Genomic DNA, 25,866 nt, shown 5'->3' on the forward strand with positions numbered 1-25,866 from the left:
TTATAGCTAGCTAAACCTCTCACTTGTATGACAGTCGCATACAATTTTATATTGACAACGATGTGTGAACAAAACAAACAGACATAATAGGTAAAAATGTCAAAAATAGGGGTACAGCAGTCAACATTGTGTTATAATCTTAATCACTATAAAACAAATAACTGTTTCAACAAAGAAACACAAAATGACACATAGACAAAGCACATAAGCAAAAATGAAAGACAAGAATACAAAAATTTACCATACACAATAACACAGTGACGGGATGTATAAGTACCTAGCCACGTCAAATGGATATTGCCATTAATAGAAGACCGACATTGATGTTTTCTTTTCTGTTTGTTCACTTTATAGTACATAGTATGATATCAAAGTTCTCGTCAATATTGTCGACCTAGGACAAGACAGGATACATGTTTATGTAAATTTTTATCCTGATTGTCGATCAAGGACAGCTAGGACAGGATACTTATACAAAGGCTAGTCCTAGTTGTCGGCCAATCAAATGCAGCGGATGTAAGTTCTCGTCCCAAGTATACATCATGCCACTGGAATACGTAAATAGGAAAAGCAAGTATTATAAGATGACACGTTAAATTACAACATACTTTAGATTTTGGACACATGGAGAACCCTTGAATTACAGAATGAAACCACAAGTCATGAAATAAATTACCTCATCAAGATTAAATCCCCACCCCCTCCCCCCCAAAAAAAACCAAAAAAAAAAACAACAAAAAAAAAAACAAACCCCAAACAAACAAACAAATAATGATTCACTTAAATTAAATATACTGTCTTAATTTTGGATGAAGAAAAACAATAATAGCATTTGTCATGTTTATTATCTAAAAATTATGTTAAATATTCTCAGATCGGTACATCAGACTGTTAAGTGGCACATGGAAAAAAACATCATGCTATCGATCATACAAATGCAAAAGCTGGTTCATACAGAGTTTGCTTTTGTTAACACAGCAGTTTGTTTTAGTTTGAAATCATGTCGCTGCGATAAAAATTCATTTATATACATGAAGTTTTAAAATGTTAAAAAGACACATCAAACGGGAATAACAATATCAAAGAAATACAGGTTAGGAGATTATCAAAAGGACCCCAGAAGTAAACATATATTTCGATTAGAGTGTTCTTGAGCTGAATCTGTACAAGAGTAGAAGACTAGGGTCAATAAGACCCTTGTTTGACCCAAAAATAAGTGTAAATTAAAAAGTCACCGTACATGTTCTGAAATTTGTCTAAATTATACCGAAAAAAAAAACCACAATTATAACGAAATATTGAGGACTTTTGATGTTATGACATCACAATTGAATTACGTCATCATATGCGCCTTTTTTCAAGAAAACAAAGAAAACCACCGAACTTATGCAGTTCTCCATTAATACTTCCTTTCTTGAATAAATCGTGCGCACCGAGAAACAAGTTTATTTTAGTAAGATTATGTCAATAGCTATATATATTATTAAGCCCAAACATTTTCTGCAAATTTACTATAGTTCTTTATATAAAGCCTATTTCTCGAAACATGTCTTTCACCGGAAAAGATCGTTAATTTTGCACGCCTTTATGACGTCATTTACCAGATAATAGTCGCGCCTGTATCCCTGCTCAATTAAAGTTTCAAGCACTTTCAGAATCGTCATTAGTGTAAACATATTTTATTAATTAAATTCAAGTTAAATAATGTACACAATTTGGTATTTACATATTGATACAATTGAATAATTAATAGGATCCGGAAACTGTTAACTTAATTATATTAATCCGTTTCCTAATTTAAATAAGAACATTTCATATTGTAATACTCGTCATTCTGCAGGGTAGTCTAGAAATAACTCATGTTCCGTAAGTACGTGATCTTAATTCCCGTACGACTGAAGGGAGGTTGACCAACTTGTTAGATTTTAATTTCCCAAATAGTTTGTGCAGTATAAGATCAAACTTTTTCACCCGTTCGCTCAACATGTGTTGGAAGTGACGATGCCAACATTTTCGTCACATGACTACCGTACGTATCCCGGAACTGGCGATTGGGTAAAAAATTAGCATGAACGTCCCTTCCTTTGCAACATATTCTCGTATATATTACGTATGTATATATTAAATTTGACAATTGTAAAAAAAGATGTATTAGGGAACGAACATTTAACTTCAATGGGGGAGGGGTTGTGTTACGGTTTTTTCCTAACCATACCCCCTGTGAAGTTATGTGGTTGTTCCCTTAGATTATGGCCATAAAATAAACAAAAGAAATAATGACAGCACTCTGTAGGCCGGCTGACATTATTGTTTTCATTACACACAAAAACTTGAAAAAATATTTTTTTTGTATCAATCAAATTTATCAACTATTTGTTGACCATCAAAATTCGTTCAAATTAAATTCAATCATAGTTTTTCAATCTTAGTCGAAGTACAATGGGTTAATGTCTTGAATATCTGCCCTACATATTGGACAGCGCTGGTTTTCCCCCACATAAACTTCTGTGGCACACTCCATACAGGTAGTGTGGCCACACGGTAAAATTACGGCATTTTTCTCACGGTCCATGCATATGGTACATTTCCTGGAAGAATCCTTAATTTGCTGAAATGAATTTAAAAAACTCATCATAGATACCATATATTAATGTTGAAATTTTGTACGACAGATGCGAGTTTCGTCTACATAAAACTCATCAATTACGCTCGAATCAAAAAAATTAAAAAGACCAAACAAAGTCGAAGTTTTAGAGCATTGAAATGGTTATCATGGTAATTTTGATGTTTAATATGTATTTTTTTTGACAACTTTCTTCAATATTGTACAAGCTATAAGATAAAATGACAATCATGAGGTAGTTCAAAAAGAAATTTATTTAAACTCGCTACGAAACAGGAGAAAAGCTTGTTTATGTATAAGCAAATCTGATAAATAAACTCATCATAGATACCAGGATAAAAAAATTTGTACGCCAGGCGCGCGTTTCGTCTACAAATGACAGATCAGTGACGCTCGAATAAAAAAAAATTAAAAAGGCCAAATAAAATACGAAGTTGAAGAGCATCGAGGACATAAAATTCCGAAAAAGCTAGTCTAATGTAGATAAGATAATCTATTCCTGGGGTAGAAAAATCCTATAAAATATGCTTAGAAGATCACAGTGATTAATTCTACAAGATTGAAACAAATGAAAATTGTTTAAATAAATAACTTTGAGGCACTTTTTCTAAAGTCTAGAGGTCTGACAGTATAAGATACAGTATGAAGGAATTTGTACACATTGTCGTTCAAAATGGCGACAAAAGGGAAATAACATTAACTCAAACTAAAAATAATTTATTTACCAAACCGCGCAATTTCCTTAAGAGTTGTTCATGTTTTTCCTTTTCTCTCTCTTGTTTGCCGACCTCCATGTCCCCTGTAAAGAAGAAAGATGATATACAAAAGGTTTATGTTGAAATTAAATCATACATAGAGATAAGGAGATGTGATATTGCGAATGAGATAATCAACTTCCAGAGTCTTAATGACGTGGATGTAAGATACGTTAGGTCACCATACGGCCTTCAACAATCAGCAAAACCCATACCATATAGCCGAGACCCCAACATGACAAATTGTGAAACATTTAAATCGAAAAAAAAAACCGATGGCCTGACAATTACGACAGACATTCTATTAACTTTCATTTGTGAAATTTGATGTGTAGACTCCTAGTTCGCATCGGTTATGTATAATGATGGAAGAACTAGAAAAATATAAAATTATAGTGTTTATGCAACGGCATTCAATATATACTGACTGACTTTAAAAACGCAACACTCATTTTGTAGAATTTTTTTACCAAATCATGTTTGATTCTCATACATCTACTATTCATGCTTATCATACTTCTTTCTCTTTCGAAAAAATCAACATCTGACTTACCTGTGGTTATTGACACACCGGATTACTAGTATTGAGATCGCATGAATTTCAGAATGCGAAATTTCGAACCAATAAAAGATTTTTTCATTTTTTTTTCTTTGTGAAACAGTTCTTTCAATCCTTGGCCACACTTAAATCAGTTAAAAAATGTTGCATCTCCATATTGCCAAGACTGAGGAATACAAGACTGAATCAACCCATTAGAATACTGCAAACAGGAAAACGTGAACGTGCTGCAACCAGACAATTTGACGTCAGCAACTCGTCTTACTGTCCTTCCGACAATGATACCGGTAGACGGGATTTGTTGAAGACCATCAAAGACCAGATCAACATGTAGTGACAATACAACGTCAATAGAATTTGATTACGCAACGTCATTTGTGAGACAGGTCTACAGCCGCAACGTCAACTGCTAATTAAATTGCTGAATGCCATTTTGCACAGATTAATGCCATAAATGTTTCCCATTAACTGAACTGCCAAAGAATCGACTGCAGAAAAAACATTTAAAGCCTTAAAGTTTCAACCGCATCATTGCCAAAACCCATTGTATTGGGTGGAACAACGGCAAAATCAGAAGGTGCAAAACAGTACCCAAAACGTGCCGAACAGAATTGGTTGACCTTTCTGATAATCATTTTGGCGTTAGTTACAGGCAGTCATTGCTTTTGACGGTGACACGTTCATTGGTAAGGGGAAAACCAGGGTTTCAGTATATACCACAATGTTTCAACATTGAAAATGACGTATTCAATTCAACTTTCGAACTGGCATTTTGTTTTAAACATTGAAGTAATGAAAGAACTTTCTGTTCATAAGTTTGTTGACAAAAAAATTGCATATTTGAAAATGTGAATTTAAAAGAATAATCTAGTGTTGCGTTTCTAAAGTCCGTAAGTATATAATATGAAGTCCAGGTACTATTCTCTAAGAGAATTCAACACAAAAAATTATTCTCCGAACTTAACCATCAATTATACCAGCAATATTATTAACAATATTTAATAATTCTTTCTTTGTTTGTATGATATATCCCGATTGTAAAATCTTTTTTAACCGGTACGGACAAACTCCCAAAACGACTTTTTGTGTAACTATGAAAGAATCAAATACTAGAAACGAAACTCGTGTTTTGAAAGCCACTTGTTCGATGACATTGCTGGTGGCAATCGGCAATCCTCGGGTGAATCCGCTACACATCTATGAAGGTACAGTATCGTCCGAGTTGTGACAAATATGCTGGTGGATGTTTCGTCCCCGAGGGTATCATGCACAAACAAGCTCGGTAGTTAGCATTTTGGTGTTGAAATGAACTATTTATAAAAAGAAGATGTGGTATGATTGCCAATGAGACAACTCTCCGCAAGAGACCAAATGACACAGAAGTTAACAACCATAGGTCACCGTCCGACTTCAACAATGAGCAAAGCCAATATCGCATTGTCAGCTATAAAACGCCCCGAAATGACAAATGTAAAACAATTCAAACGATAAAAAATTTACGGCCTAATTTATGTACAAAATAATGAACGGAAAACAAATATGTAACATAGAGAATGAACTATTTATAAAAAGAAGATGTGGTATAATTGCCAATGAGACAACTCTTCAGAATAGACCAAATGACACAGAAATTAACCACTATAGGTCACCGTACGGCCTTCAACAATGAGCAAAGCCCATATCGCATAGTCAGCTATAAAACGCCCCGAAATGACAAATGTAAAACAATTCAAACGAGAAAACTAATGTATGTACAAAATAATGAGCGAAAAACAAATATGTAACATAGCAACAAACGACAACCACTGAATTACAGGTTACCACATCTTCTTATTTATATCATTGGTAGGTTAATTTTCTGTAACTATACTGTTTGTACAATATTAACTTATTCGAAAACACTAAGGGTTTCTACCCCATGCACCCATTGCCTCAACCGTTATTGGCAAGGCTTTTCGGAAGTTTTCGTTTATTATTCCTCTTCAACTTTGAATTTAATTTGGCCTTCCAAATATTTTGATTCTAGTGCCACTGATGTGTTTAATATACGGCCTTCAACTATGAGCAAAACCCATATCGCATAGTCAGCTATAAAACGCCCCGAAATGACAAATTTAAAACAATTCAAACGAGAAAACTGACAAATTTAATTTGGCCTTCCAAATGTTTTGATTCTAGTGCCACTGATGTGTTTAATATACGGCCTTCAACTATGAGCAAAACCCATATCGCATAGTCAGCTATAAAACGCCCCGAAATGACAAATTTAAAACAATTCAAACGAGAAAACTGACAAATTTAATTTGGCCTTCCAAATGTTTTGATTCTAGTGCCACTGATGTGTTTAATATAGACGAATAACCCGTCCGGTAAACCGAATTTTAAATTCTCCCTCGCCCTGCTCGTCCGAATTTAAAGTATTTCTACTCTTAATTCAACTGGCTATAAACAAGACAAACACAGAAATAGGATTAGTTGCTCGCAGTAAGTACTGTTGCAGAACTAGTATCAGAACTTGTCATGTACTAGTTCCCATCTATGTATAAGTACTACAAATAGCAAACGGGAAAAACCCAATTTCAAATAAATGAAATTATATATAAACCTGGTATTTGTTATGAGGTTTAAAAAGATACTCACTTTTCTTTTTCAAATCAGCAAAAACCTTTACAGAATCAACAATAACGTTTCTAGAATCAGCAATCCTCTTTTCAGAATCAGAAATTTTCTGGCTCAAATTATCTAAATATTTTTTGCAATCATTTAGCGCATAAGTTTCGTTCTGTACGGAGGGACTAACTTTAGGCTTTCTTGGGACCAATTGCTGTAAAGTCAAATGTATTATACAGCATAAGAAAACATCATTGATCGAGATTAAAAAAATGAACCAACAGTTTGTTAAGCTGCGGTCACACCTTAACGGATAGCTCGAACGGACGCCGAACGGACGAAAAAAACGTTTTCTGTTGACAAAATGTGTATCCATTGGGAGTCCGTTGGTGTACTGACCATATAAAACGGACGCATAACGAATGGTTAACGGACACACACCGGATATGTAACGTTCGAGAAACAGAAACGTACCGGACAGAACGGATGTCGAACGTATATCCAACGGACGAGTACCGCATAAAACGGACACCTAACGAAAGCGTACCGGATAAAACAGACGAACAAGATAAGCGGGAAATTAAAGGCGGCAATATTAATACATGTAAATCACATAAACGTGACCTTAAAAGAATTTAAAAGTTTTCGTGTAACTGGTTGTAGTTTATAGTCTAGAAGGTTTATATTTGCAACATTTAAGTTCAGTCTGGCCTAAATAAGAGTTGTTTGATAGTGAAGACGTGCCCTTACTCAGCCATCCATTATGAATAATAAACATTCATGACATTCAAGAAATCTGACAAACCAATAATTGGCATTTCTAACGCGAAATTTTCAATTGGCATTTATTCGTTTTACATTCGGTACGATCCATTTTATTCGTTATCCTTCCGTTCATGTCCGTTTCACATCCGTTTATCATCCGTCTTATACGTTATACGTTCGTTATACGTCCGGTAGTAGTCCGTTGGTGAATTGGTCTACCGGACCATCAACGGATGTATAACGGACAAGTAACGGATACATAACGGAAACGAAACAGACGAGTACCGTTAAAAACGGACGACTACCGGACGTTAAATGGACACGTTATCCGTTGGACGTCCGTTCGAAGTTTTGAACATGCTCAAAATTTTCACCGGACAGAACGGACGTCGACGGATAAAACGGAAGCTGAACGGACATGAAACGGATATGGACGGACGTCTAACGGATATGAACGGACTTCTAACGGACATGAACGGTTTGAAAAAAATTTATCCGTTCGGCTTCCGTTCGCGCTATCCGGTAAGGTGTGACCGGGGCTTAATGCAATTTTGGATAATGTCAACTTAGATAATTGTATGTAAAATAATGTAAACATATACGTCAATATGACAGCAAGCCAAAACACCACAAACTCCCAAAAAGCGAAATAAATGGCTTTACAAATTGTTTACGGATACAAAACAGTTCTCTGAAGGATGTTCGATTTTCTGTTTCGAAATAAAAGGCTTTTTAAAAGACTAAAGAATGACATTATAGAAATAAAGGAACATAAAAAGAAGAAAAAATATACTGTAGGTGCGTTGTCCTTTTTTTTTAGGAAAAAGGTAATTAAAAAATTGGCGGGAAATGATTTTCTCTAGACTATTCATACATTTAACATTTGCACATTTTTTCTTTCAAAAACTATGAAAAAATACAAGGATTTTATAAGATTTCCCAAAGATAGCTTTTAAAAGTATATAATTACATTACATGTATGTTTCATTATAATACGTTATTTTGATTGGCTAACAGCAATCTCGCGTCATTCTGAAATTAACCTTCATTTCAAAATGAATTGTAACATTCATGATGACACGAGCTTCCACAATAAAGTGCACAGGTAAATAAAAGAAAAACTTGATAGAAATCGTGTTTTCATGATCCTAGCAAAAAATGTAATTATAAGTATTGAATGCTTCTTTTAGTAATTTTATATGGCGGTAAAAGCGTTGACCGTGCGCACATTTTTAGAATGAAGCGCTTACGCGCTTCATACAAAATGTACTTCGGTAAACGCTTTTACACCCCAATAAATTTACAAAAAGAAGCATTCAATTCTTAAACATATGTATGTAATAAATTTATGAAAAGAAAAGTAGTATTTTGCGGGCAAAATTTTTATTGGCTATACATGGATAAAACTAGAGGATTCTGAATATCTGACAAACGTCAAAAACAAGAGAAGCGAACATCCTTGAAACTCTTGATAGAGAGAAAAAAAACTGCACTATTCACAGAGGTCCATTGATATATTCTCTTGTCGTAGTCGTAATTATGTCCTCGTTTTCGTGTTCTGACATAGCCGAATAAGACTTATCACAGAAAGAGGGAGGACTAATTGTACAAGAATTTATTTCACACAAGGGCTATTTTTAAGAAGTCTAATAATCTCTACTTAAAATCCGTAGTATCACTGGCAAATAGTTCTTACAATATTATTGTCTATTTCTGAGAAGATCACTCAGCTAGGAACTCTTGGAGTTAGCACATAATGCAAAATTCGGAAAATTTGAGTATCTATCTCTAACAGGTATTAAAAGGATACAACATTTGACAAAATAGGTAAAATGTACTATTTTGTATCAAAATGCCGTCAACAGCAACGTGTAGCGCTGAATACATTTTGAGTCGATAGAAGTATGTAAAATTGTTTTTAAAAAAAATATTTTAAGTTTATGATAAACACTTTCCTGCAGAACTTGACAACTTTTGATTTTTGTGATTGAAACAAATGCACGGGAATTGGGTCTACCTCTATTTACCTGCAACGAGTGACACGAATGGTGCTACAAGTTGACAAAGAACTTCTTACCTTTTCTGAACATTTGAGTTCACCTTTTTTTAAGGGGATTTGTGAAGCTTACACTTAGTTTTTATTATTGTATTTCATTTCAATCTTAGTTTTCAATATATGTGTTGGTTTTAACCTTTATCTTAATATAATGTATAATCACATAAGAAGGCTGATGCACGCATTTAAACAGTTGTGACACGACAGGCGTTACTAGAAGATCTAGAGCAGTAACCGCTGCACATTTTGACTTTGTTATACGTCGCCTTTAAAAAACCATCATGCATTTGTTCTCATGGTTAAGCAGCTTTCTATAGTCTAAACAATTAATTCGTCACGCACCAACAAGTGTTTACATATTATATACCAGGTATTGTTGACAAAATTTAAGATGGAACGGTTAAAAATTGCAGGGTTTTTCAAGAAAGTTCTACTATACAGGTACATGTAATTTTATAGTTTTACCGTATTATCCCGAACTTCCTCCAAAAAAGGAGTTCTCATCCTAGGTGTATCCACGTTATCGGTATCGTTGCTTTGGATAGCAAGTAAACCAGAGCAACTGGGACTGCGGACATACGGTGATATTTCTATGCCGTGAGCAGGGCACATAGTGACTTGTCGCTGTGGTTGTGCTACCAGTCCGACGTAAGATGTTGGATTGACCATACCATATGCAGTTGGATTGACCATGCCATAAGGCGTTGAACTGACCATACCATATGACGTTGGATTGACCATGCCATAAGGCGTTGAACTGACCATACCATATTGCGCTGGACTGACCATACCAAATGGATTTTGTTGTATAAAGTTTCCACCACCAACCATCTACAAGTATAAATTATTTGAGTTTTGAAATCAAAGCTAATAAATTTAAGTAATTGCATTACAAATATCCGGTGAATTGAGTACACGGTTTTTTTTTCCTTAAGTCCTTTATAATCTACAACCTTAACAGTGGTTGTCGTTTGTTGGTGTGGTTCATAGGTGTTTCTTGTTTCTCGTTTTTATATAGATTAGACAATTTGGGGCCCTTAATAGCTTGCTGTTTGGTGTGAGCCAAGGCCCCGAGTTGAAGGCCGTACTTAAACCTGTAATTGTTAACTTTTTATACTCTGTGACTTTGATGAAGAGTTGTCTCATTGGCACTCATACCACATCTTCTTATCTATATCATGTATACAATCGTAATCGTTCTAGCCTTTGATCTGTTTCTTGTATTTGTACAGCGGACTTATGACTTTTTATATAATCATGGTATTTTTTGAATACTTTTCACATATTTTCATCTTCGTCGGGGCCTCCTTTCAGAGCATGTTTGGTTTATCTTATTGTTGAAGGACTCACGGTGACTTATAGTTGTTACATCCACGTCGTTAAGACTATGGTGGATAGTATTGTTGAAGTGTGTATCTGGTGTAGTAAAATTTGTACCGTTAATTTTTTTACTACCATTTTGTCGAAACCCGCTATGATGATTTACTGTAAGGCTCGAGTTCGTTGCATTTCCGTCAAAAACTTTGGTTTTAGTGAACACCATTCGTGCGTTTAGGGGCATCTTCACTTCCTTCTCATGTTGAGCGATCGGTTGAAAATATATAATGCTATATTGCACGAATTATACATGTTATATGTAGACGTATATTCCCTTAATGTACATGCATGATATCTATTGAATTTAAGTTTGGACGAGTGGACGAAAATGAGGGAGAAGATACCATGGGTGCAGTCAAAAACTATTAATCAACTGACAACAGCATCCATTGAATCCATATACATTCTACCTTTTATTGAAATCTTAGCTGGAGATGAGTTGCGCATGTGTTAAACTTGTTAAGTAACTAACGAGAAAAAAAATGTCATTTTGGAAAGTGAAAAACGGGGGCCAATTGGAAAAATGATTCAATTGACTGATTCAACCCACAAAAAAGGCTTTCTTTAAAACGATGATTTACATATTTTTGTATGCTATGATATGAAATCAAACAGACCTAGAAAAATGGCCATTATACGATTGCACGGGCTTGTCTGTCTATTTATATTTATGTTTATGTTGAGTGACATAATTATCGGCAAACTTAGGTAGTCATCTCGATGGATAACTAGATAGCGTCTTATCTTAAATACGCATGCAATTCTGATTCAATAGAAAGATTCCATGCATTTTTAATTTTTGGAATTTTTGAAAATTGAATATACGTTAAAGTATGGTATACATCAAAATTTGTGTTAAATCGGTCAACATGAACTTGACAGCTTAAGCCTATAGAAGGAGACTAAGACTCCCCCGTCATTTGCCGCGAAGAAAATGGTTGAGTATTAAAAGTCGTATATCTTACACATCAACAAATCAAAAAGTCATTGATCTTCGCGTGAAAATTTTATAATCCTATACATGACGATATGGATATTATTTTGGGAAAAGGGGCATTCTTTTCTCTATTTATGATTTATCCTAATATCCTATTGTCATATGTATAAGTATATATATTCTTTATGTGATCGTTATGATATAAGAACAAAGTTATTATAGAAACCTAATGATCCTGATAAAAGAGGGCCGAAAGATACCAGAGGGACAGTCAAACTAACAGATCGAAAACAAACTGACAACGCCATGGCCAAAAATAAAAAGACAAACAGACAAATAATAGTACAGATGACACAACATAGAAAAACTAAAGACTAAGCAACACGAACCCCACCAAAAACTGGGGGTGATCTTAGGTGCTCTGGAAGGGTAGGCAGATCCTATACTAACTATAATAATTCCGAGGATTGACGAAAAGACAAAGCTTTCCATTTTGTCGATTTAAATGCAAAAACATCCTGAACGTTTTTAGTAATGTATAGAATTTAAATTTGATTTTTTGTGTTTTAACGCCACTTTTAAGCACCGCTTTTGGGCTATTTCGTGGCGGCCAGTTTTTATTGGTGGAGGAAGCCGGAGTGCCCGGAGAAAACCACCGACCTTCGATAGGAAAACTGACAATCCTAGTCAATTAAGATTGGAGTCGAGTGCACCCGCACGAGCGGGGTTCGAACTCAAAACCTCAGTATTGACTGGCTAGTGATTACAGTAGTATAGAATTTAAAACCAATACACGAAATACTTGTGCAGCAGACCATTTAAACCAAGATGACAAATTTTACACAAATAATAATAATATAAAGATTTAAAATATATTGATCATTTTATTCAAGGAAGTATTTTCTATCTAAAATCTCCGTATTAGTAAAAATCAATTTAACAAGGGGCGAATTATTTAGCAGTCCAGATAGAACGTAACGATCGAGTCAAGTAAAATATAAAAGGAAATAATTAAAGATCTGATAATTTATAAGAAGTATTGTAAAGGGAAAATCAACGAGTGACATCAGTTGCGAATTTTTTGTCTCCGAACCCACTTCTACTTATAAATTTTACTTACATAAAAACAGGAGATGTGGTACGATAACCAATGAGATAACTAACAACCAAAGGTCAAATGAATTGTATGTAAGCAATATAAGCTAGCTGTCAGTGACTGCGAGTACTCTCATGTCTGTACTTTGTTTCTTTTTTGTTGTTAGGTACGTATGAATACCCTGCCAAGTCTGGTCTGTGTTTTTCGTAAGATGTTTTCTGCTTTGTATCGATCTGATGAGTTATACCTTTTCAACTGATTTTTATAGTGTGTTCTTATGTTGTACTGTTTCACCACTGTCCCAGGTAATCGGAAGGGTTTGGCACCAGCAAACTAGTTTCCCCTCCGCCACGTGTTATATGTGTCTTCCCAAAGCCAGGAGCCTGTAGTTCAGTGGTTTTCGTTGGTTCATGTCTGTCATATTTGGTTTTTGTTAATTGTTTTGTTACCAATTAGGCCGTTAGGTTTAGGTTTTTCTCAATTGTATTGTTTCGTATTTTCATGTAGGGACCTTTTATAGCCAACAATACGGTATTGGTTTTTTTAATTGTTTAAGGCCGTACGGTTGCCTATAATTGTTTACATCCTATTCATTTGTCTCATTGGCAATCATACCACATAACCTATTTTTAAATACAGTAGCTATTTTTGGTGATCGGTTAGCGTTCTAGAGTTCAAGTGTTCCTTTTCTTTTTTAAAAGAAAGCAACTTGTTTTACAAATCGGTTTATACCATGAACACTATCTCATATACTACGCCGACAATCAGGGCGGAAAAGGTCGTTATGATAGCAATGACGACTTAAAATGAAAACGTGCCCGCTCTCAAAATATCATTATCCTCTCTTCTATTTCTTTTCTAATATCTGACCATTATGAAATTATGAAATTAGGAACAGAGTTATCAAAAGCCTAACATTCTTTCTGAAATACTTTCTGCACTATTCTGATACCCTTCCGTGGACCTGACAAAAAGAAAATCCCAGCCACCCCACTTTGTCTATTAAAAAATATTATAATTACAATTGAAACAAATTAAACCCAATACAAGAAATACGTGGGTAGAAGACCAATGCATAGGTACATGTAATGCAAAAAAGCAATTTTAAAAAAGGTTAATAATTAAATATTATCTTAGGTCAACCACAAGGACGATACAAATATGCTGTTTTGTTCAAACATTTAATTTGTTTTTAAATTCTCGGTATAAATTAAGCACGATTATAAAAGGGACGAATAAATTCACCGTACCGAAGAGTAACTATGTTAAAGTTACCAGAGTCCGGTTAAATATAAAAGATAAAAATGAGAGAGAAGAGAAATTCTAAGACATATTCTATTCGTAAAGGATAATTTACGAGTGACGTCAGTTGCGAGTTGATTATCGTTTCAATACCTCTAATTCGTATAAGTTCTCTTAGTAAAACCATTTCATGTTAAAACCTTAAACACAGCGTATTTCAGGTTGTGCCTTTAATTCAACCGAAATGTTTCTGGAAAAAAATGTTTAGTGTCGTTTATATTTTATTCAGGAATGATCTTATCCATATAAATCACATCTTTGATTTGGAATCCGATAATTTGAAGAAGTTACACATAACTTATGATTTAGTATATATCGATTATGCTATTGCTCAGAAAGTCAATACTAGTATTCCATCAAAAGTGTGAGACATAGTACACTACCATCAAGAAGGCAGTTAACTACAATATAAAGTGAATTATTGATTTGAAAAGGAAGAATTAACTCAGCTTTAGGTTGCACTTTGTAAATACAGCTGTTTCACAAACCACGCCTCTTGTGCTTTGAATTTATGCGAAAAACAGATTCCATCAAGCAGTTCTATAAAACTTTTCGTAAATTCATATATCAGACTGGTTAATTCATACATACAATTTTTGCAAATATGGCTATGTTTAAACACTTCTAGTCATATATTAGCCAACTTATGTTAGGTATATGGTACAAATTGTAATTTGATGAAACTGAGACAGAATTTTATTTGGAAGTAAAAAACCTGCTCTTTTATTGCATTTTATGTGAAGTAATACATATTAGTTAAATGAAAATTATGTTGCAGTGTAATTACATGTTACATTTGAATAAATATAAGTAAAGGCAACAAAAGTAAATTACAAATCCGAGTCAGAAATTGTGAATTTTTATAGATAAATAGGCCTTTAGTAAGATGTGGACTGGAGACAGAGGCAGGATTGGATACTTTATATATAATCTTGAATGTTGTAATGATTAACTAGTAAACTTTACATTTGAAATGTTTTCAATTTGTTATCAGAATTGTTTCATACAAGTTCTAGGCATTTCATGTCAGAAAACATGCTCATAGGGTAAGCTGACATTAATTAAAGTCTTGTTTTCAAATTCTTTAAAAATTGAAACAGGAGTGGGGGTATAAAATGTACTATAAAAGAAAAGTAAGAGCATATGCAGTGATTTCTTTTAGTCTATGATTCTGAATAAAAACTATTGTTGTGAGAAAAAGTGTTTTTTCAAGATTTTTCTATTTAAATAAATGTTAGTATAGGTTGCACTTTGTAAATACAGCTGTTTCACAAACCACTCCTCTATTGGGGAGGTATGTAATATTCATAGATATTTTGTTTTGTTTACAGTACCTACTGGTTCCAGATATGATCTCTGTTTCGTCTCGTAGAGACATAGCTTGGGAATGTTACCAGTATAAATACACATGAATAACGGCCAAATTGAAATATGTGGAAGACCCAAATGAAGGGAGGGGTAATACAGAATTTTAGTATATTAAGTTTAAACTCTTAGAAGTTCGGGGCATATATATGTTGAAAATAGCCACACAGCCCTATATTTTGAACTTTTAAAAAAATAGTAGTGATATAAGCTTTATATTCTAGGATATAATTTTTTACGAAACTTCATAGTTAGAGAGGTACAGTTTTAGCCGTAAAAGGAGTTCCTATGAGAAATAGCATCGCTGTATTTACAGAATTGCAACCTTAGGTCGTAGGACCAATTCTAAATATTCTTTTTACTTCGCATTTCCAAGTTGACAATACTAAGTTTAAAGTTTACATTTCTCACTTTTAAGTTAAAGTTAAGAAATGTCAACACCATTAAAAAAAGTCAACTCCATTAAAGGAAATGTCAACTCCATTAAAAGAAATTTCAACTCAATCAAAAGAAATGACAATCCATTAAAAGCAATGTCAAGTTGAAATTGAGAAATATCAAGTTAGAAGTAAAAATTTAAAAATGGAAATGAAAAATTAAAAAAATGCAATATCTCTACTGCTCTTTCGTACTACTAGGCAATCGAATATAAAAAAAATGATAACATAATTGATTTGTAAACGAAAAAGAAAAATCATTGCATTGAAGCAGCTGTTTTTTAACTGCTTCAAGATCAGACATGAGTTGGCTTACAATATTGATTTAGAGCTTGAGTTAATGTTCAGATAGCAGTTTGAGGTCTAGTTTAAGTCTTGTCTTGTGATAGGTTGAACTTGCGCACAATCTAATATATAAGGCTACCAAGTCGAGTTGACTATAAATTTATCTGCTGAGTGCTAGGATGACAATCAAAACTAAATGTTAACGTGCCTGCTCACAAAGTATTTACTTCATCACCCGCTACTTTTTCTAGAACGCATGCATGTTAAATGATCGTACGGTTAGTGGATATATGTATCAATAATGATGTATTATTTAGATGACTGTTTTGTTAGGAACAAAGGTATCGAAAACCTAACAATCCTACTAAAAACTCACTGCACTATTTTGATAAATTTCCTAGGATCTGGGCAAAACACAAACCCAAACCCTGCCGTTTTGACTATTTAAATACAATAACATCCTTCTCGATTTTAGTGATAAATAGAATATTTAAAACCAATACACTTATTATTGTGCAGCAGACAAAAGCCAAGGTAACGCAGTTAAATTATTGATTATTTTTTTATTAATCAATATCAATTTTACAGGGAAAAATAGATTTTGCTGTCCTGAACGATCTAAGAGTAGATTCATACGTAACTTTGGAGGCTTGTTTTGATATAAATTAGGCCGTTAGTTTTCTCAAATCAATTGTTTCTTAGTTTTCATGTCGGGGCCTTTCATTGCCTATTATATGGTATGGGTTTGTCTGATTATTGAAAACCGTACAGTTGCCTATAATGGCCTACCTCCACTTCATTTGAGCTGTGGTGGATAGTTATCTCCTTGGCAATCATACCCCATCTCCTTGATGTTTATATTGTTCTTTCCATCTTTTCGTGCAGTGTTTTTGAACTTGTACTTTAGATGCTTTCTGATTCGTTGCATATGTATCGTTTTAAACCTAAAACTGTTAAAAAACTATTTACTTAAAGCCATGTCATTTTATTAAAAAGAATTCAGCAGCTTAGTCTGTAGTCGACCAAACACAATCTAATATACTTAGCCTGCTACCAGAGTAGACAAAAAAAAAATCATCTGCTTTGACAATTAAGACTAAATGTTAATGTTAACTAAAAAAGTACCAATTTCCCCATTCGTACTTTCTTTTCTAATACTCATGAGAGCTGCGTTGTTGATTCATATATGAATCATTTTGTATTCTTCAGATGACCGTTATGATATTAGGAACAAAGTTATCGAAAACTTATAATCCTTATGAAATACTTACTCCACTACTCTGATAAAAATTCCTAGGATCTGCCGAAAAGAAAAATCCTGCCATTTTGTCTATTCAAATATTATTATGTTTAAGGAAGAATTTGAACCCAATGCACGAAATACTTGGGCAGTAGACCAAAGCATAGGTGCGTGTGTACCGCTATTATAAAAAAGGTTAATAATTAAATAATGTCTTAGTCAACAATCAAGACGAGAAATATATTTGTTTTAATTAAATTTTCAAATAAAACACAAAATCATATATGACATGACACGTCACCTCAATTTAATCCCGTACAAAAGCAGCTATTACATTGAACTACCGTAACGGTGTACGACTAATTGAATTAACTTATCGAATTTTTTTATTTTTGTAAAATGTTTTGAATCAGATATAAATTAGGCCGTTCGTTTTTCTCAATTGAATTGTTTCATATTTTTCTTGTCGGTTCCTTTTATAACCGACTAAACATTGTTGGTTTTTCTCATTGTTGAAGGCTGTACGGCTCCCTATAATTGCTCACATTCACTTCATTTGAACTTTGTTGGGTTGTTGTCTCATTGGCAATCATAACACATCTCCTTATTTTTATAGTCCTTTTTCTTATCACAGGGGCCTCGGTGGCTGAGTGGTCTAAGTAGTTCAACTACTGTAATCAATATTCAGTCAACACTGAGGTTGTGAGTTCGAACCCAGCTCGTGCCGGTGCATTCGACCACAATCTTAATTGACTATGATTGTCAGTTTTCCTACCGAAGGTCGGTGGTTTTCTCCGTGCACTCCGGTTTCATCGACAAATAAAAATTTACCGCCACGAAATAGCACAATAGTGTTGAAAGTGGCGTTAAACACCAATCAGTCTTACTACACGATCAAAAGAGACAGACAAATCCTGTAATATGTTGTAGTGTCTCTATCGTGTCAGAAATATTTTCAAGTTCTCTTATTTTTTTGGAAGTCCTTTTTTGTCGAGTGCATAGCCCAAGTATTTCATTCACGCGCTTGTGAAAAAAGTACGCTCGACTCATGTCTTGATTGACTAGGATTGTCGAAAGCCGATGGTTCTCTTCTGGACTCCTAAATAAAAAACAGTCCACAATAATAAAGCCAACTGTGTAAAAAGTGGCGTTAAACACCAACAATCAATCAATCTTACTTTTGATAGCAGAACTTTGATAGTTTTTTGTTTGTTTTCATAAGTGTTGTTTAATGTTGTGTCGCTCATGTGTTGTCTGTTCTTTTTAATTGCTGTTTGTAAACTGATTATTTATGTGATATTGAAAAAAAACTCAGTTATCTTATGTTTAATGAGAATATGGTTCATATTTTAGCTAGTTCCCGTTTTTCTTTGTTTTAAGGAAGAAAACATACTGAAATCTAAAAGTTATTATTTTTTATTTCTTATATTGTTAAAGGGGTACGAGCTGTCAAATTCATGTTCACCGATTTGACTCAAATTCTCATATTTCATTTATAACAATGTAAAACATTTATCCATACTATAAAAAGTCTAAAATAAACAATTTACAGGGCATGGGCTCGAGAATATGTAACTTCGTTTCGTGTGTATTTTAGTCTAGACGCCATCTAATTTACTATCGAGTTGACCTCCGGAAACCTCCAATGGTCATATAAGCGATATAAACATAAATATAGATATAAATAGAAACGAAATCGTGCATTTGGATTTTTCTAGGTCTGTTTAATTTCATATTATAGATTAAAAATATATGTTAATCATCGTATTTACCTGTATAAGAATGATATTTGATATGGACCGAATCAGTCAATCAAACGATTTACCTTTGTTTCACTTTCAATATTGACATTCTTTTCCTTTAAATAACTCAACACGCATAAATCATGTGTAATCCATCTGTAGCTAAGGGGTTAAATTGAAGTTCACATGAATACGGATTCAATGAGGTCGAATTATTCACTTGCAAGTGAATAATTAGTCGTCGATGTTTCTTGGCTTATTTTGACAAAATTGAACAATAATGGCAGCTAAAAGCGAATTATTATTTCACTATTTCACTCTCATTAATGATTGAACCAAAAAAATCATAATTTTAATTTTTTATGTATCTCGTAGCTAGTGCCCCTTTAACGAACTACTTAATTACTACGTGTATGTATAAGATATAAAAAAGAAGATGTGGTATGATAGATGTCTCTTTTAAAGATAGTGTCTCATGAGCCGTTTTATTTTAAACACAAATGTTTGGACAGTGTTTTCATTGTAAAATGAAATAAAAAAGTGCAGTGTTACCCATACAGTTTAAATTCTAATTCGTAAACTCAAACAAACATAAAATATTTATCAAATAACCACAAACTCTTACATGGGAGACGCCACTTGCAGAGACAAGCGCACATTTTATTATAAATATGAGTATAATATTGCGGAAAGTTCATATAAATACACAGGTATTAAGCAGCTTGTACATGTACTGGTTTTCCCATACTAGTGGTCTACAAATCTGAAAATAAATAATATAATTAATAATATTATTTATTTGGCAAAATGCTACTGTACACTTTGACTGCAATGGCTCGAATGACTTTATGAACTCAATATCTCAATCGAACCGACCTTACTATAATTAAACAAACACTAGTCAACTATAAACAAACAACATTTTTACATGTTCGATTTTTGTACAACTTTGATAAATACATTTAAATTCTAATTCGTAAACTCAAACGAACATAAAATATTTATCAAATAACCACAAACTCTTACATGGGAGACGCCACTTGCAGAGACAAGTGCGCTCGAAACACAAAGAACGGGAAAATAGCATTGAATATTTATTTGAATTCCTAAATTTTGATAAACAGATAACTGTGCTTTAAAGTCTTCTCTAACGTAACCATCCTTTCCTCTGTCCCATTTTAACCTGTTATGATTCAGAAAAATCCTATCAGAAATACAGGCGTTAGCACTGGCTCTTGTATATGAAAGACGTCTGGAATCATTTCGAAACCTATGAACATTGGACTGCTCAGTGAATGTTATTTTAACTAAAAATTATAGTCAAGGTGTATGTCAGCATCTTTAATATAGCTATTTAAAGAAGTTTATTTATTATTTTTTTTTAAAAATAATATACCAATATGCATATCTGAAGTTCAGCCTAATAGCTTCAATAACAATCAGTATTGTTTAATATTCGCCCTAGTGACTTTAATAATAATATGCTAAGTTTCTTTAATAATAAACAGTCCAGTGGCTTCATCAACAACCACCTGCCCGTTTTCTGTAATAACAAACCTGTCCAGTGTTTTCAACAGCAACCAGCACAGTGTCTTCAATAACAACCTACCCAGTGTCTTCAAAAACAACCAGCCAAGTGCCATTAATAACAACATGCCAAGTGTTTTCAACGACAATCAGCCCAGTGTTTTTAATAACAAACCTACCCAGTGGCTTATACAAAAACAGGCCCAGTGTCTTCAACAACAACCAGCCCAGAATTTTCAACAACAACCAGCTCAGTGTCTTTAATAACAACAAGTCCAGTGTCTTCAATAACAACCTGCCCAATGTCTTCAACAACAACCAGCACAGTGTCTTCAATAACAACATGCCTAGAGGCTTCAACAACAACCTACCGAGTGTCTTCAACAACAACCTGCCCATTCTTTCCAACAATAACATGTCCAGTGTCTTTAACAACAACCTGCCCAGTGTCTTGAATAACTACCAGCCAAGTGTCTGCAATAACAACCTGCTCAGTGGCTTCATTAACAAACAGCCAAGTCACTGCAATTGTCTTCAACATCTACTAGCCCAGTTTCCTCAACACCCAGCTCAGTGTCTTCAACAACAACCAGTCCAGAGTCTTTAATAACTACAAGCCCAGTATCTTCAAAACAACATGCCTAGTAACGCCAATAACAACATGCCAAGTGGCGTCAATAACAACATGCCCAGTGGCGTCAATAACTGTAACTATCAGCCCAGTGGCTTAATTAATTACGACATGCCAAGTGGCTTCAATAACAACCAGTCAAGTGATTTTCACAACATACTTTTCACTGGTGTCAATAACAACCTGCTCAGTGTCTTCACTAACAACCTGCCCAGTGGCTTTACAAATAACCTGCCATGTGGTTTCAATACCAATCTGCCCAGTGGCATTAATAACATGCCCAGTGGCTTAAATAACTATCAGCCTATAACTTTATTTACGCATGTCCAGTGGCTTCAATAACATCCTGCCCATTGGCATTAGTACAAAAACTCAATTGCGTCAATAATAAAATACCCAGTGGCTTAATTAACTATCAGCCCAGTGTCTTTAATTACAACTGGCCCAGTGTCTTCAATAACACACCCAGTGGCTTCAACAACCTGTCTGTCCATTGGCGTCAAAAACAACCAGCCAAGTGTCTTCACGATAAACTGCCCAATGCTTTACAAGCAACCTGCCCAATGGCTTCAATATCAACACGCCCAGTTGCGTCTATAACAACCTGCCTCGTGGCGTCAATAACAACATGCCCAGTGGCTTAACAAACAACCTGCCAAGTGGCTTCAATAACAACTAGCCTAGTGGCGTCCACAACAACCTGCCCAGTGGCTTCAATAAACAACACGCCCAGTGGCGTCAATCGCAACCTGCCCAGTGGCGTCAATAGCAACCTGCCCAGTGGCGTCAATAACATGAACAACCTGTCCAGTGGCTTTACAAACAACCTGCCCAGTGGCTTCAATAACAACACGCACAGTGGCGTCTATAACAACCTGCCCAGTGACGTCTATAACAATCTGCCGAGTGGCGTCAATAACAACCTGACCAGTGGCTTTACGAATAAACATGCCCAGTGGCTTCAATAACAACACGCCCAGTGGCTTCAATAACAACGCGCCCAATGGCGTCTATAACAACCTGCCCAGTGGCTTCAATAAACAACACGCCCAGTGGCGTAAATAACAACCTGCCCAGTGGCTTCAATAACAACACGCCCAGTGGCGTCTATAACAACCTGCCCAGTGACGTCTATAACAATCTGCCCAGTGGCGTCAATAACAACACGCCCAGTGGCGTCTGTAACAACCTGCCCAGTGGCGTCAATAATATCATGCCCAGTGCCCTACAAACAACCTGCCCAGTGGCTTCAATAACAACACGCCCAGTGGCATCAATAGCAACACGCCCAGTGGCGTCTATAACAACCTGCCCAGTAGCGTCAATAACAACCTGCCCAGTGGCTTTACAAACAAACACGCCCAGTGGCGTCAAAAACAACAACACACCCAGTGGCGTCTGTAACAACATGCCAAATGGCTTAAATAACTGCCAGCCCATGGCTTGAATTACGACATGCCCATTGGCTTCAACAGCATCCTGCCCATTGGCATTAATAATAATCTGCCCAGTGGTGTCAATAACAACATGCCCAGTGGCTTAATTAACTATCAGCCCAGTGGCTTAAATTACAACTTGCCCAGTGTCTTCAATAACAACACGCCCAGTGGCTTGAACAACCTGCTCAGTTGCGTCAACAACAACCAGTCCAGTGGCTCCAACAACAACGTGCCCATTAGCTTCAATAACAATATGCACAGCGGTTTAAATAACTATCAGCCAAGTGGCTTTAATTACGACATGCCCAGTGGCTTCATTAACAATTAGTCCAGCGGCTTCAATAACAACCATCCAGTGACTTCAAAAACAACCTGTCCAGTGGATTTAATGATTAACAGCCCAGAGGCTTAATATAACTATCAGTCCAGTGCCTTCAATAACAACCAGTCCAGTGGCTTCAATAACAACCTTTCCAGTGACTTCAATAACAACCATTCCAGTGACTTAAATAACAACCTTTCCAGTGACTTCAATAACAACCTGTCCAGTGGATTTAATGCCCATAGGCTTAATATAATATCAGTATAGTGCCGTCAATACAGCATGTCCAGTGCCTTCAATAACAACCAGTCCAGTTGCTTCAATGACAACCTGTCTAGTGTATTTAATGATAACAGCCCAGAGGCTTAAATAACTATCAGTCCAGTGCCTTCAATTACAACATGCCCATTGGCATCAATGACAACCAGTCCAATGGCTTCAATAACAACCAATCCAGTGACTTCAATAACACTAGTCAAGTGGCTTCAATAACAATCAGTACATATGCTTCAATAATAACCAGTCACTTCTTCAATAAAATCAGCACAGTGGCTTCAATGACAACCAGTCACTTAGTATCAAGACAACCAGTCAGGAGCACGTGGTTTCAAAATTTTTACCAACACATGCAGTAAATTTAACAATAAATCAGCCCAGTGATTAAGACAAATAAATACTCAAAAAGTAATAAACCCTAAAGAAATCTACTAGTATCATTCCCAGTAGTAAATTAAGCAACAACAATCAAAATGAAACTCTTGGTAACTGTATTATAGTTTAGCTACAGCTCATGATAACTATACATTATATAACCTGCGCATGTCAGAACTCTGAACAAGGATAAACAAAACCAAAAACAAAAATTTTTATAGTCCAATTCCTTTCTCTGAATTAGCTTCTGAAACAAATTCAGCATTGTTAAATATTTCTTGTTAAATATAACAGTATAACTGGCGGAACTGTGATAAACTGGATATAAGAACCATTGAATGTGTATCATTATCTTTCAAATACTTATATATGTTCTTCTCATTTCCCTAAACAGATCATGAAGAGGGATTCTTTTTCATAATCAAATGACATGTACTGAATTACAATCTAAATGTTCATTTTTATAATAAACTTTTAAATTCAATATGATGAAAAACAATACATGATGTAAACAATACTTATCACCTTGATCTTTAAAACGCTCTTGTTCCTTGTGCTACTTGGTCCGTCAAGGTTCGTGTTACAGCAGACCTAATTTTCTTCTCATCCCCGGAATCCTAAGCAAGCTCGTCTGATAGGTATTCTTTGACTGTATCCCATTCTGCTGGTGACTTGTCAGCGATATTAATACACTTGTTCAGCTTAAGACTTTTCACCATACTCCATAAGGTCATAGCTAATATCCACGACTTTAGAATAGTCATCACGCTCGGCTGCACGTTTGATCTTGGATACCATATAATCAATTTCAGAATTAAATTCGTGCTGAACATGCTTACTGTAACTTAAATTATAAGAAAGTCTTGATTTAAGCTGTTTATAAACAAGGTTTCTGATTTATTCGTCGCATCTTCCAGAATTTCCATCTTTAGGCTATCAATTTTACTATTAAATACTGTTTAAAATTGTTCAAGGTTATGTCTGCAATTTTGGTTACCATATCTTCAATGTTATGTCAGTATCATAATATCATAAAGGTGATTTTCTTCACGTTCAGAACTTGCCATATTACGAAAAGTACAAGTTGAAGATAAACTAATAAAATGCTACTGTACACTTTGACTGCAATGGCTCGAATGACTTTATGAACTCAATATCCCAATAGAACCGACCTTACTATAATTAATCAAACACTAGTCAACTATAAACAAACAACATTTTTACATGTTCGATTTTTGTACAACTTTGATAAATACATTTAACTACCTGCATTAAGAACATTATAAAATGTGCACAATGTGCTATGGGATGAGTGAATTAAATGCCTCACACTTAATTCTACCCACCTGTGGCTTACATCTATCCAATCGATTTGAGATGAAGGTTACAAAATTAATAGTTAAGTCCACCTCATATCTTGACTTACATCTAGATATTGGCAATGAGGGTCGGTTGAAAACAACACTTTACGACAATTAAAGTGATGATTTCAGCTTCCCAATTGCGAACTTTCCATTTCTATGTAGCAACATTCCAGCAGCGGAGTATATATCTCCAAGTAGATACGATATTCCAGGACATGTATTTTCCTATCTTGATTTCCTTAATAGAGGGTTGCTGCTCACAAGGATCCGAAGCTACTAAACTAAGATTAACAAGTGATGATGTTGAAATCATCCCTCCGTAAATTTTACTACTGTTGCCTTTATTTACGGACGCCATCACGAGTTGGTTGACCGTTATGGAATATCCCTTCTCTAATTTTGTCACTATTTTCACATTTCCCAACCGATTGTAAAAAAATTGTTCTCCTCACTGTGAAATATCTGTTCTCGGCAAATGATTGGTCGAAATTTAATTATGACGTTAAATTTTCTTGGTTTCGTCCCGATTGTGACGTCATGAAAAAAGGCGACCATGCCTGATGACGTCACATATAAAGAACACAACTTTCTGCAAATCTTTAAAAAGGAAGGATAAAAATCATTAGAGAAACAGATTCCACCACTATAACTCGTGTATTACATTATTTCTCCACTCTCAACAGTTAAATTTTGATATTTAAAGAGCTCGGCAAGCCTCGCGCTTTAAATATTAAAATTTAACTGTCTCGAGTAGAGAAATATCGTAACACACTTGTTGCAATG

At 34.8% G+C, this 25,866-nt stretch overlaps 1 protein-coding gene across 2 annotated transcripts; it reads right to left on the reverse strand.

The window, feature by feature from the left end:
- Positions 1–826: 826 nt before the first annotated feature.
- LOC127721296 (uncharacterized) lies at positions 827–17,545 on the reverse strand. Of its 2 annotated transcripts, XR_007991111.1 has the most exons (6): positions 17,439–17,545; positions 9,834–10,199; positions 6,578–6,761; positions 3,349–3,422; positions 1,916–2,608; positions 827–1,792 (listed from the first exon to the last, which is right to left on the reverse strand). XR_007991111.1 is itself a non-coding variant. In XM_052228032.1 (5 exons), exons 1-5 carry the CDS (start codon positions 17,490–17,492, stop codon positions 2,426–2,428), a joined length of 861 nt encoding a protein of 286 aa, XP_052083992.1. In that variant the 5' UTR covers positions 17,493–17,545; the 3' UTR covers positions 827–2,425. The 2 variants fall into 2 exon arrangements, 1 of the variants encoding a protein (XP_052083992.1); XM_052228032.1 differs by having other exon boundaries at positions 827–2,608.
- Between the last annotated feature and the right edge of the window lie 8,321 nt (positions 17,546–25,866).

The sequence above is a fragment of the Mytilus californianus genome, unplaced genomic scaffold (genome assembly GCF_021869535.1).
Source record: "Mytilus californianus isolate M0D057914Y unplaced genomic scaffold, xbMytCali1.0.p SCAF_12, whole genome shotgun sequence".
Classification (NCBI taxonomy): domain Eukaryota; kingdom Metazoa; phylum Mollusca; class Bivalvia; order Mytilida; family Mytilidae; genus Mytilus; species Mytilus californianus.

What these genes read in the sequence shown, in the direction of transcription:
- LOC127721296 (XM_052228032.1), bottom strand. Translation starts at nt 17,492, where the DNA reads ATGGCAGGATTTTTCTTTTCGGCAGATCCTAGGAATTTTTATCAGAGT. An exon ending in AGGAAGTTCGGGATAATACG is followed by an intron (nt 6,762 to 9,833) that starts GTAAAACTATAA and finishes TTGACTTTACAG; the next exon opens with CAATTGGTCCCAAGAAAGCC. An exon ending in TAAGGAAATTGCGCGGTTTG is followed by an intron (nt 2,609 to 3,348) that starts GTAAATAAATTA and finishes AATTCATTTCAG; the next exon opens with CAAATTAAGGATTCTTCCAG.